Genomic DNA, 13,988 nt, shown 5'->3' on the forward strand with positions numbered 1-13,988 from the left:
GGGGACACCCTGAATCGGTTGCCAGCCAATCGCAGGGCACACATAGACGAACAACCATCCACGCTCACACTCACACCTAGGGACAATTTAGAGTGTTCAATCAGCCTGCCATGCATATTTTTGGAATGTGGGAGGAAACCAGAGCACCCGGAGAAAACCCACGCAGGCCCGGGGAGAACATGCAAACTCCTCACAGGGAGCTGGAATCGAACCCGGTGCACTGTGAAGCCAACGTGCTAACCACTGGACTACCGGGCCGCCTTATATTTAGTAATATTTATGAATTACAGGTTTGATTCTGTAACAGCAGAAGCAATATATTTTCCTCCAACGTCATAGCTATAAATGACAACGTAATCCGTATTGCTGAAGCTATGGTCAAACTTAAAAACAACCAAAAAAATGAAACTGTCTAAAAATCCAGATTTTCTAGAACAACAAAAAATTGATTTTTGGAATCGGTGTCAAAATACGTTTGGAGGCATATGTCATCTGTGATTAGAATTTGCTGTTATGCAAATGCACATTTATAGAAATTAAAATATGGGAATGCTGAATACATTCTCCAGGTCAGTGTCTTAATTGAAACAATACATATTTAAATGAATTGATGTAGCACCTTCCTGAAGCAGAACACGTTTATTATAATGTCAAATGTATTTACTTTTTGATCGTTGAACGCTTGTTCCACTTCCAACAACCAATTACTAAGGACCGCTTCTAGGTGGCAGCAGCGCACTTTCCCGCATCGCCAGGGTCCAAGGAAGATTCATCAGGAAGCGGAGAACAGGATTACAATTGTGGGCCAAATGACCTCATCGTGTAGCATCGTCTTCCTCCATGCCGGCAGATATCAACACGAACGCTTCGTTTATGATGCAATAAATGTTTTAACCAGAAAAAAATCCTCACTGCTCTGATCGTGACTCAAACACCCGACACGCCTACGTGGGACACGAGCAGAACTGTCAATGAGCTCATCATGTGGGTTTCCTCTGGTGCGAAAAGTCAGAAGAATGACACTCCCTCACGGCCCGCATCAGCACCGCAGTGACGTGGGAGGGGGATAAATTAAATGTGGTGCACTATGCACCAACCCCACCTCCTCCAGAAACGGAATCCCAGGATATCCCACCCTCAGCCGTTTCCAATCCTCCTCCCCTATTTTTTGTAAACCTCCACCTTATTTCACGACAGTATCACCCCTCCCTTCTCTTCCTCCAATCAACTCGGGAGCGCCGCCGCTCGGTCGTGAGGATTTCTCCCTTCTCGGTCAAAATGGAGGAGGTCTTTGGTTTAACGAGGGGAGCGCTGATTCTACGGTCGGATCTGCTGCGATGAAAGGTTCCAGCTTGCTTGTGTGACAAGAGCCGACATCGAATCGCTCCGGTTTGTGGATTTTCGAGGGGGCCGTTTGCGCACGAGACAGTGGTAGCCATGAGCGCAGCGGAGGGGCTTGATGAGGCTGCAAAGGACGCTCCAGACGTAGCGGCGTTTTTCAAATCCGGTAAGTCAGGAAGGGGCGAGTCTGCTTTCAAGCGGGAGGGAGTAACTGCACGACTGTCGGTGTGCTCACCACTGGGCTGTGTCGTTGTTGCAGAACCTCATGACGAATAAAAAAAAAGGTTATGCGTACTGTTCCCATTGATCGCATTTGAGTCCACCGGCTTGTCATGCTGCAGATCACAACCATGAATGATACCGGTACATTAAACGTGCGTGATCAGGAGCAGCGTGACCCTCTTGGAGGTATTGGCTGCACCTATATCCAAAGCGGCCACGTTATCATCAATATAGGACGAAGATCTGCAAAAAAATTTATTATTTCGTCCTATGGGACAGTCATGCTTGAATGGGCAATGCAATGCATCGCACTGGGGCCTTTCTGACGCCATGGCATCATCGTCACAACAAATAAGAATAGCCAAGCCCCCTGTAAGAATGCATCCAAAACGTAAACGCGTTTTATGGGGCCTCCATTGGACGTCATTCACGCCAGTGTTGTTGTGATGGTACTTGAAAGACGAGAGCAATAATCTTCTGATTTGTACTTGTGCGTGCGTGGTGTAGTTTCATGACATCCTCTACTGAATAGGTGCATCGTGCTTAAGACTAACTGTCCCACAATATTAGGTACTCCTGCACATCCAAAATTCAAGACCAGAGCGGTATCAAAAGGCCTCTCTTTAGAAGAGAGACACCTTTTAGAGAGCCAAACTATTTTAGGTTGAATAACGCTTTGTTGTAAAGTGTGGCCGTGTTGTACAATGCATCACGTCACAAGATGTTTTCATGCCAAGGCAACCAAAATAGGGACACCTCTTAAATTGATGTTGTGTTGTTCTTTGCCACCATAAAAATCCCAAATAACTTATTTTCAATTTTGTGGTCCATTCACATGAAACAATTAAGATGTTTCAATGGCATTCAATGGATGCGTGAGTTGAAGCAAGAGGTACAATTTTGACCCATGTCCAACTCTCAAATGCTACAATGCCACTCACAAAATCCCAAAATTGTTTGGGAACCAAACAAAGATGGGCTGTGCGTGTGAATACAATGTCGTGGGATACAGCTACCTCAGGTTTTGTATCGCATTTCATTGGAGTGCGGAGGTGTTCCAAATGAAGTGGTCAGTGAATGTATGCTTGTACTGTGTGGATGGTTTCTTGGTTAAAAATATCCTGCACGATTTTGTGACATTAATGTAATAATTGTGAAATGTATAGGTCAGAGATGTATAGATAGATCATTTCTTTTTTAAACTCCACGTGACCCTGTTGTTTCGGGTCTGTTTTTTGGGGGGTATAATTTCTGGTGAGGTGCATTGGGCGTGAGAAGTGATGCTTCCCCCAAAACAGGCGAACCAACAGCACTTAGCCACCCCTCGAGAAACAGCTGCCTCGCCCTCTCTTACTCAGCTGTTTCTCTCTTTGACACCTAGTGCCATTGGGTCTGTTGTTCACCGTCTATGGATTAGCACAAAAAAACCACATAATTCACACACATCCACCTATTTACTTTTTACTTTACAATTAATGTACTTGCATTCGATGCAAGAGACTTCTTATTAAGCAAATACAGGTATACACATTTCAAACTTGTTTTTTTAACATATGTGCTGTACGAGCAGCGCTTAATACATTTATTAGACTACTCTATGACGTTTATGCCAACATTTTTTTTTATGTTTCCGTTCTGGTTAATTCTTAATATGAGGGTCTTTCACCAAAACGATATTGACTTTGACAATGACTTTTTCTCTCTCACATTGTTTTGGAAAAGAAATACGTAGAAAAAAAAGTGGTATATATGGCTTTTCCACCTTCTAGGTACTCAAAGTGTGTTAAGAGCTATACAGCCTCCTCATCGGCTTGTTCACTTAAGTGTCCAGTTCTGCTCAATGGCAATTCGACATGGTCATGGTACGGTGAAGGTCGATGGGTGGTGTATTAAATTGTACATGAGAAATCAGCTTAGCTAGCCAGTCAGTTGGGAATGTTGTGTTTTTTAACTTTTAAAAAAAAACATTTTGTACTCTTACAGTTGCTCGGGTACTTTTCAATGTATTTTCTTATGGCTGCAATAATTAATCGATAATAATTGATATGACCAGTAGAACATTTTGGCAACAAACTATTATTATTATTATTACTACTATTATACTAGTTACCCACTGTGTCTCCTGATTATCACCTCAATCACCCGCTCAGTTGCTGCGTTTGAATTGTGCCAACGGTATAGGGCTCTCTTGACATATTTGCGTCTTTTAACCAATCAATATGATGCATTTTGATGATGTAAGCAACTGCTGGTTAATAAATGGATCCTGATCAACCAATCATAAATCAAGTTCTGACACTTTCAAGGGCACACTGGCCATTTCTCAAAATGAAGAATACTGTCCCGAGTATGATGTAGTGAAATCACAAAGCACGGTGTCTCGGTATGAGTGTTACAGGGGACAAATGCCATCGTTATTTTGAAAATAGAGCATGTAATTAACTTAGAGGATTGTTTTGGGATTTTATTGTTTTTTTTTTTCAAATTACACTGTACCTATTACTACCCAATGGACATACAGTTCGTACGTTTATATGGTTTTGTGGGTCGGTGTCCACAAGCTTTTGTAATTTGAGCTCAGATATTATTTGTATTGTCTTATTCATATTTTATTCAAGAGCTCTGGTAATTTCATTCGGCAACATTAAAAAAAAATCTATTCGATTAATTCAAAAAGTAATCGACCGATTAATCGATTACTAAAATAATCGTTAGTTGCAGCCCTAATTTCCCAAAGCTGTGTTGCATTTTATCAGAGAATGAAGATGGCTCAGTGAAGTTGGGCTGTTTCGATGTTTATGTGGCAGCAAAGACAGCTCATGCAGTGTTCATGATGGAGAAAGAAATGGGTGTGGACTCTGGAAATCAGACGATTATGTAGGAAATACTTTTTTTTTTGTTCTAGAATCAAATAACATTTAATGCAAATGGCAGAATAAGAGCGGAGAAAATAAAATGTAACAATAGTTTGTTGTTCCCATTCTTTTTTTTTTTTCCACTAACACACTCCTGTCAATAGCATGATAGCAATGAGGGAAATCATTAAATTAAATATTCATTCATTCATTCAGTTGGTCATTCAAAGCCCTTAATATGCTTTTAATTCAACCATTGCCTTGTTCTGTAACCTAATACACTTCATTCATCCATGCAAACATAGTATTGATCTTCTCAGTCAGTATTCTAATGCATGATTGTGCAAAGTGCTCTCGAGCGATACAGTAACTGCTGTGTCCGGCGCCCTGTTTTCTTTGTGTGTTTTTTTTTTTTTGGTGGAGATTATCAATGTTATTGTTCTCTTTGTATGTTGATTCAACGAATGACACCAAATACACTGTCAATACAATACAAAGTTCAGACTAAGTAAGTACAATACATGTCATTAAATCCATTTTACAATACAGTAAGATGAAAACTGCAGACACCATTCGGTCCTTTTTGATAGGTGTTTGTCATGACGCACTTTGACTTCACAATATTTGCCCATTCTTCCTTGCAAAAGCTGTCATCGTGTGGGCATGTCCTGGGGCAACTCACCGACTTTGAAGTTCGATTTTGGTCATTTCATCTTCTTGTGAAACACTTGTGTTGATCTTGAGATACTGTATGTCAGGGGTGTCCAAACTTTTTGCCAAGGGGGCCAGATTTTATGTGGTAAAATGTCGGGGGGCCGACCTCGGCTGACATTCTTTACATTGAACAACAATATTGTTCAACAAATTTTAGTAAGCCAGTGTGTTTCACATTTCCATTTTTATTTTAATTTCAACAATCTTAAGAATTTCTTTTGGTTCATTTGAAACAGGAATAACACATGCAACTGCTTATTCACTTGACTTTTTCTTAAACAGAAGTCTCCTGAGTGCAAATTTATTAATTTGAAACATAAAATGTATCACCATGACTTTTCAATAGTCACAAAACCTTTGACTCGAACAACAGGGAAATGAACAAGCAATACACATATCCACAACTGCAAGGATCATTTGAAATATGACATATCAGTCAATATAAACACAGAGTGATGTCTTGTTAACTCGTGAGTGATGTCTCGTAGAGTGCTACTGCCCTCTAGTGTCTAAATGCTATTACTCATTTAGTGAATGCTATTACTCATTTAGCCACTAGAGGGAAGCAGTACTCTATAAAACATCACTCACCAGTGTACGAGACCTCAGTCAATGCAACACGTGTTCCATTACGCCCCACCTGCGGGCCAGACGGCACTGATTTTATGACAGGGGCCGAGGGCCGGATGAAATTCGACCGCGGGCCGGATTTGGCCCCCGGGCCGGACTTTGGACATGCCTGCTGTATGTCAATTTATGCTTTGAGAAATTCATTTAAATTTCTCCCAGGTGGCTGTGGAGAGTTGTGCAAAAGTGGATCGATATTTTGAACTGTTCAAAATTCTCTTCACCGTGACGAGAGCCCGTGGACGCTCAACAGGATAATGATACAAAAATAGATGGATGGAATTATTTTACTACGAAGTGTGACTCCACAGAACTTCTAGATACTCTAATCTTTCTATTTTAAAGTGACCTTCATCAGCCCCCTGTCAATTTAAAACAGGCCGTTGATGAATTAGATTGAGGGATTGACCTGTGCCAAAGGTGTTGTAGCACTGTGATGTGAGTCTCAAGGTACAACTAAAAATAACGTCTAAATAATGGGCATTTTGACAATATCTAATTTAGTGCTCTCTTGAGTAACATATAATGAAGTTATTGCGTGCATGCAGTGGCCGTATTGTTCAAAGCTGCATTGTGAAATTCAATTGGCATAGAAGCTACTGAGTGCACACTGCAATAAGATGTCTCACTGTCAGACCATCTTAAACTATATGGTGCTCCATTAATGCCTAACGGGACTTGCCGCAGGCCAGTGGCCATTAACGGACAAGCAAACTCTGTTCTGACTGTTAGACTTGCTCTTTTTTTTTTTTCGTCCATCAGACACAATAATTCGTACATCGAAGTTTAAGGGCTTCTTGTACATCTCTTGCTGTATTTAGAGCAGTTTTAAAATATATATATTTTAATATCCTTATGGGGAGGAATAACCAAATAATTCATTTCATTCATAAGTAGACTAAAGCAAAATGCATCTAAGGAAGGGCAGATTAAAAAAGAGATATGCATACTTGAAGGGATAAATAAGCCTTCACCCATCAAATTATAGAGTTCGAGTTGGGATGGACCACGCCTTGTGAAAGTCGACTTCCTTGCTCTCCACGAGGCTGAACTCCTTTGGTTATATCATGGTGCAGTCTAATTGGCAGTTGGTCAGAGTTGAAGACCAAGCATAGATTGGCATTGGCTGTGTTGTAAAATAACTGACCCCAATGTACATGTCGGCAAGAAGAAAGAGGTTTTGAGGAAGACAGACTCACTTTATTTTTATCTTTTTTTTTTAATAGTGTGTATTCACCACAAAGTCTTGTGTCGCCATCTCTAAATTACAAACTGGGACAATTATAAAAGCACCACAACAGACTGACTGCTGAAGAAGTTATTTTTAGCTTTCCAAGTACGGTATGTGAGTTCTGTCGATTCATATGTTCAGTAAACAGTTAGTCGGTCAACGAAATAAATAACTGCTACCGCTAATCTACTTCTGCTTTTATTGCGTTTGAGGAAAAACTTATTTCGCAACTGACGGTGCTGCGGGGTCTAATTTTGGGTGAACTACTTGCACATGCTTGTTGCAAAGAGCAGCCTTGCTGTGACAAGTGTTGTCACAAGTGTCATGATGTCGGTGAATTCTCACGATCTCACAATTGTTATTGTGTTTGTTATTGGACATAACTCTTTGGAGACAAAGCTTTACTTTGCACTTCTTCCTTCAGGTTCCTGCAAAGTAGTCAATTTTACTTGTCGACGATTGACTAATGAGTTCAATCCATTCCTGTAAGAACAGCATTTCTGTCATTACTTGGATAGGTCACATTCTTTTGTGGACATGCTACCCTCCTCCACCTGATCAAATTATTGATGAGTTCAAAATATCATGTACCGGTACGTACACGCATCCATCCGAGAAGTCGTTTGGAGGCAATCAATCAAAGAAATGTTGACATATTTGTATCCATATATGTCTGTCCTTCCATCCATTTTCAATTTTGAGTGTTCCGTTAACCTCCCATGCATTTTTTGAGCGGGAATGGTTGGTTGGATACGTGTGCCGTGCGATTGGCTGGTAACAAGTTCTGAGTTACTGCACCTATTGCCCAAACTCCGTCGGGATAGGCTCCGCCACACCCGCGACCCTTGTGAGGATAAAGCAGTTGAGATAATGGATGGATGAACACGTTTGAGCTTGTGCACTGCTCCAGACTACTTCTCAACAGCTGTGCATGGCCTGTCCAACACAAACTGTGCTCTCTCTCCCACTCAAGTGTGCACACAACATTTCCCTTTGCTTTGAAGAGAGCAGCATGCTTTGATCCGTGTCGCGTGAACACTGCCAGCCCACTGCTCCTCTGGTTCTGAGAAGCTAAACTGCCGCTCGCCCTCCCCGGCATCGGATTGAGGGTCAAACTTTGCATCCTCCCATTTAGGCTTGCAGAATTACAGACATAGATTACATGTGTATACCGTCCAACAAAGTAATGCACGTTTGAGAGCAAAACATCTTAAAGGCTTTGCACCAAGCAGCAATGGTATTTTGATCACTTTCCCTGCTTTAACTTCACACACCTTGGTGTGTGGTGCACATATCTCATTTGAACAGACACCGTATAACATACAGGAAGTGAACAGGTGCTTTGTGTAATCCTAAAGCATATGCCACACTGTTCTTTTTAGAAAGACAGCTGGGTGAAGCTGAGGCAGAAGAGACCTAAGCTGACCCTCATCCCTGGCTCTCTCTCCCTTGTGCTACAACAGTGTCCTAGTGACGTGACCCAGAAACAGGGTTTGTCAGTCTGTGACTTGTTCAAAGAGATGTTTGTCCAAGCAAAACATGTCTTCAATGTTTGATTGGGTTTCTATTTAATTTACGGTCAAAGGGACAGTGTGTAAAATATGTTGATTTTTCATTGTTTATTCTTTCAAATACCCACAATTCATTCATCTCAAACTGCAAATGCGTTTACTTGGTGACATCGGGCGGGAAATGAGTATTCACAGGTTTGTCTGTGTATTCTAAATGTTTCGTCTTCTTGAAGAGGATCCCTCTGTGAAAACATTTATCTGGTACTTCTTACTTTGAGTAGAGATATTTCTGATTAAATGAATGTGTGTATACTCGTGAGTCAGAGAGAAAAGTGTATTCACACCTGTTCTTTAATCAATCAGCGACTGCATTGAGTCACCTGGGAATTTTTAATGAGTGATACCAAACACGAACCAATTTTAATGGAAACATTTAGTATTTCGGGGCGCTCAGAAGTATAAACATTTCCAATGTGTCTCACTCTGGGACACTATTTGGTGAAAATACCGCATGGATCAAGAATTACTGTACACTTAACCTTAACAACCTTTTTGAAAGCATTCGGACTTAGTATGGAGTACTTGTGGTCGGGGGTAACTTGAGGGGGCCCTGGGATACCAATCGCACCCCAAGAAAAATCGGCACATTTCTACTATCCATTCCAAGTGTACTTTTTATTGATTGATTTAGGTTATAATTGTGAATGTTACAATACTGGCAATTCTTCACCATCCCAACAAATAGGGGTTCTCAAATGTTACGTCCTTTATTCCAAAGTCCTGAGACCCCACCTAAAAGTACAAAATAAAGGGTTGGACAGGAATTGTTGTTTTCGCTTTATTCAAAACAGAAATTGAAATTTGTTTTCTGCCTTTCTAGATTTCTCACTTCCAAAATGTGACTCTAAACTGGATGGACCCGGTCAGACCTCAGGTAGGGTTCAGTGGTTTTCTTACAGTCTTTGCAAGCCAACTGGCAGTTTTCCAACACTGTGTGAGGCCCGTTTCAACTGAATATTTCATGCCTTGCATCAGGGGTATATTCGAACCGAACACACTGCATTCTGTGATATGTGGGTACATTTAATAGAATTCATATTTGTATAAGATAAGATAAGATATCCTTTATTCGTCCCACACTGGGGAAATTTACAGCCTCCAGCAGCAAGAATGTATGTAGAAAGAAGAAAGGAGAAAGAGAAAAAAACAACAACAAACATCTTTCAATTAAATACAATATGAACACAAATGGATAAATCGCAGTACTATATACGATTTTCCTTCACATCATTTAATTATTATTATTATTATGATTGTTATTTTTTATTCATCAGCCTGACAGCAGTCGGTAGGAACGAGCGTTGGTATCTCTCCTTCTTGCAGCGCGGGTGTAACAGTCTCTGGCTGAAGGAGCTACCAAGTGCTGTCAGGGCGGGCTGGAGGGGGTGGGAGGGACTGGCCATCATAGCTTTTAGCTTAGTTAGCATCCTTCTGTTGCCCACCTGCTCCAGATATTTGTATGATGTTTCTTTATTTCTATATGGTAAGTCTGGAATGAACATTGAACTAAACGTTCCTCATCAAATGGCGGCATTGTGGATGTTGCTGATCTTCCCATCTTTCATTGTTTCTCAAACACTTTTGTGGTGCCCTATAGGCCTTTCGTAGAGCCATCCATCCAAGAAAATAAGAAGAGGTAGAAGAATCTTCTTGCTAAAAACTGCGGGGAATCATGCTTTCCCATGTTGAACCCATTCATATATCATCAATCATCACATGTAGTGTATTATCTCGTGCAGCGTTTTCTAACGTTCATTGAGCCAAAGCACTCCATTTGCATTAGAACACAAGTGTCAAACTCAAGGACCGGGGCCACATCCAGCCCGCCACATCCTTTTTTATGCGGCCCGCCAAAGTTAATCATGTGTGTCAACTTCCATGATCCTTGATAAAACCTGTCCAAAAATTGTCAAATTGTTATGTGGGTTTTTTTTTAATATTTTAATTTGACCTTATTACAGTAATTAAACAAACTATTATCCTTGACATCTGATTTCAAATCTAGTAATCCATCAATCTGTTGTGTACAGAGTATATGATGACACAATTCAACATATAGTTGGTTTCACCCTCATAATCACACGCCAAAATAAGCCTTCACGACAAATGACCCGACCAAAACGATATTGACTCCTCTGTATTAGAGGAATCCTACAGCGCACCCCACGGCCCCCTTTCCCCCATGAAAAATAATGAAATAATTATAATCTCATTCCAGTTTAGTCACAAATTGACTTCCTCAATGTTAAATCTGGTTCCTATTTAATTGAAGACAAAGATGATACACTCACAGTGACTTATTCTGTTGACGGCAGGGAGGTACACAAGTTTATTGTACCTTGCGCCATTCACTAGAAGAGCATTTAATGTTTCTACCTTTCACCCAGCATGTTTTCTGAAGAAACCAGTTTATTATGATTTGGATTTTCTACTTTGGTTAAATTCTGGTGACAGAAGAATGGCCAGGAGTGCAGAACAGACAGAGGCAGCAGATCTATCTATCCAATCTAACAGGGATCAATTCAATAGTATGCGATGTCTTTCGCCCAGTGAGGGCCATGCGGTTTACACAGTTTAGTCCTGATGTTTCCAATTGGGTCATCCGGGGATAAACATTTCACAAGACTTTTTTTCAACTGACAGTCTGGCTGATTATTTCCAGTTGCCAGGTTCTGAAAGGGGTGTTAATAGGAAGCGATTGGATGTGCCAGCCAAATCCCGTGCTAACCCTCTGCCCAAACCCTCTTGAATGACATGTTTGCAAGATACAGTGAAAAAGAGGTTTACTTCTATATGTCACACCTAATTTCATGAGCTTTTTTTTACACTGAATTTCAGGTAATGAGATTGCAGTAGAGTAGTGGAGACAAAACTAAGTATTTATGTAGCTAGTCTAGGTGCCTTAATTACTTTTATATGGAAACATTGGTGAAAATAACAGTGGATGAATACAGAATAAGTCTAGTTCTTAGTTGTGAAATCATTTATTTGTACTTTTTGATTAATTTGTAACTTCAAGTTGCAGTGTTTGCATTCTCTTGCTCCGTTTACATGGGTGTACAGTACATGAACAGAAAAAATGGCACCGGTAATGAATGGATGGATAGATTTCATGGATATTAAAAAGAAAAAGAAAAACAGGACAAAATACTTGAAAACCATTTTATGTCACCTACCAATTTTTGGATACAGGCAAGCAACAATTGTCTTAAATTGTGAGAACTGTATTCACACTCTTTGCTTATGTACAGTATTTGAAGTTGTGTCAATGTATAATTTGTATGGAATTGACAGTGGATTATTCCCTCGTATTCTCAAAGTAGCAATTAATACTCAGTCTCTCTTTAAGTCTTAAGTACTTTAATTGCCATCTCTCCAGGGAGCAGTTGTTCTCTCTTTAGTCCTTCACGATGATTTTCACTTCTCTGTCTCGAGAGTTGCTTTTGTGCAGCTTTAGGGGTGTGATGGTGCGCCAAAAATCAGTTTGATAAATACCTTGGTTTTAAGGTCATGTTTTGGTTCACAGGGAAATGAAATAGTCGTGTGTATATATCAAATACACAGAGTAATGCATAAAGCTTTTCATTTTAGCAAAGTGCAGCATCAATATTTTTCTTTGAATTAGGAAAAGAATGGTGTCTCAATTACTGTGCAATCGAAGCGCTGCTGGTGTTTGTTATTGCTTTGGCTCAATCAGATGAGTCTGGAAGAGACTGTGTAAAAAAAAAAAAATCTGCTGGAAAAATTGTTGGAAGTGTATTTGCTTGTTCATGCTGTACTGATCGTCATGCTTGTGTGACACCATTTCAAGTAAACTACCATTAGGACATAGTGCCAACAGCATATTGCTCACCGTGACAATTGCTCCCCAAAGACTGAACTGCTATGTGTTCGGTTACGGAATGGCATGTAGCAGTTGCATTTTGTGTTAACTCTACCTTAATCACGATATATTTACAGATTTTTCATTTTTTCTCAACTTTGTTGTGGCACTCTGGTTTGGACCCTGTTGTTTCCTTTTCAAGGATATGAAACAAGCTCAACTAGATGCATCCTGTTTTTGAGTACAAGCCAGCCTTGTTTGTCCTTCATATATGTTCTCATGGTTTTGTAAGTATGCTTGATGGCACTGATTGAGAGTTTTCAAACACGGGGAAGCACTTTGCTTTTGTGAGCTTGTTTTTATGGACTGCTTGCCCTGCCATACTGTTGAAAATAGGAATGCATTAAACTTGATTGAGGAACTCTTCACTGTTCTGCTTTCAGTGTGATGGCACGCCAGAAACAAGACAATTTCATCCATTGTTTGAGCTGTTATTGTTTTACTTTTTTTTTCAGCCAGTAAGGCCTTGGGTTAAACGTCTGTCTCTGCTTGGTGCTGCACATCATTAAAAGTCTTACATAAAGAATTCAATTACTGACAACTATATTCAGCTTTTCAAAGATGTTTTGGTACAGTGGTGTTGTGATATTGAAATATAATCACCAGTATGTACAAAAAATGTGCAGTTTCACAATTTCTGACGTTTAAACCCCCTAAATAGGTCACTTAGTATACAATCACAGGCGTCATTATTCAATACTCTCAAACTCCAATTCAAGAATTAAAAAAAAGCCATCAAGATAATAATGACTGGTGTGCATTGACTGTAAATGAAGTATGAATTATGACAATTGTTCATTGTTATGGTTATGATTTGCAATGACATAGAACTCTACTGCTTGTACTTGGATCTGTTTGTATTTTTTGTCATTATTTTATTTAGCTTCAAAGGTCAAAGTTTGAATCCATTGGTTAAGTTAATGGTTGCTTGATGGAGCTTTTTTGGTGGTGATGCTTGCACACATACACAAACGCGCGCGCACGCATGTACTGTAAAGACGAGTGTCCCAGAAACACTCTTGGCCCACATATGGATTTACAGACTAAGCGTGCTCAGAGTAAATATTTGGACACTCCCCCAGATATGGTTTGGCTCTCAGGCCCAGATAATCTGAAACAGTAGCCAAATGCCTGTTCATTCTGGATGATTCTGATCTCTTGCTTGTATTTTCCTATTTTGCATATTTCTTCTCTCTTCCATTTTGTGGATATGAAAGTTCACTCATTGCCATTCCCTCAGTTCCTCCTCCATGTGGTTCTTCCATCCATGTTCTTCTCCGCTTTTCCTCACAAGGGTCGCGGACATGCTGGAGCCTATCCCAGCTGTCTTCGGGCAGTAGGCGGTGGACATCCTGAACTGTTTGCGAGCACACAAAGAGAATCAACCATCCGCGTTCACAATCACACTTTGTGACAATTTAGAGTGTTCAATCAGCCTGCCATGCATGTTTTGGGAATGTGGGAGGAAACTGGAGTACCCAGAGAAAACCCACGCAGGCACGGAGAGAACACGCAAACTCCATACAGGAGCCGAACCCTGCACC

At 40.4% G+C, this 13,988-nt stretch overlaps 1 protein-coding gene across 2 annotated transcripts in view; it reads left to right on the forward strand.

Annotated features, from left to right (window-relative positions):
- The first annotated feature begins 798 nt into the window (after positions 1 to 798).
- triob (trio Rho guanine nucleotide exchange factor b) overlaps positions 799 to 13,988 on the forward strand; it is a 97,838-nt gene continuing 84,648 nt past the window's right edge. Inside the window, exons 1-2 of one of the 2 annotated variants that reach the window (XM_052066399.1) lie at positions 799 to 1,507; positions 9,382 to 9,435. In XM_052066399.1, the coding sequence (XP_051922359.1) occupies positions 1,438 to 1,507; positions 9,382 to 9,435 (124 nt within the window). In that variant the 5' untranslated portion in view covers positions 799 to 1,437. The remainder of the gene's footprint in view (positions 1,508 to 9,381; positions 9,436 to 13,988) is intronic. The other variant, XM_052066398.1, reaches the window with a different exon arrangement.

Source organism: Hippocampus zosterae, chromosome 5, assembly GCF_025434085.1.
Source record: "Hippocampus zosterae strain Florida chromosome 5, ASM2543408v3, whole genome shotgun sequence".
In the NCBI taxonomy this organism is placed as follows: Eukaryota; Metazoa; Chordata; class Actinopteri; order Syngnathiformes; family Syngnathidae; genus Hippocampus; species Hippocampus zosterae.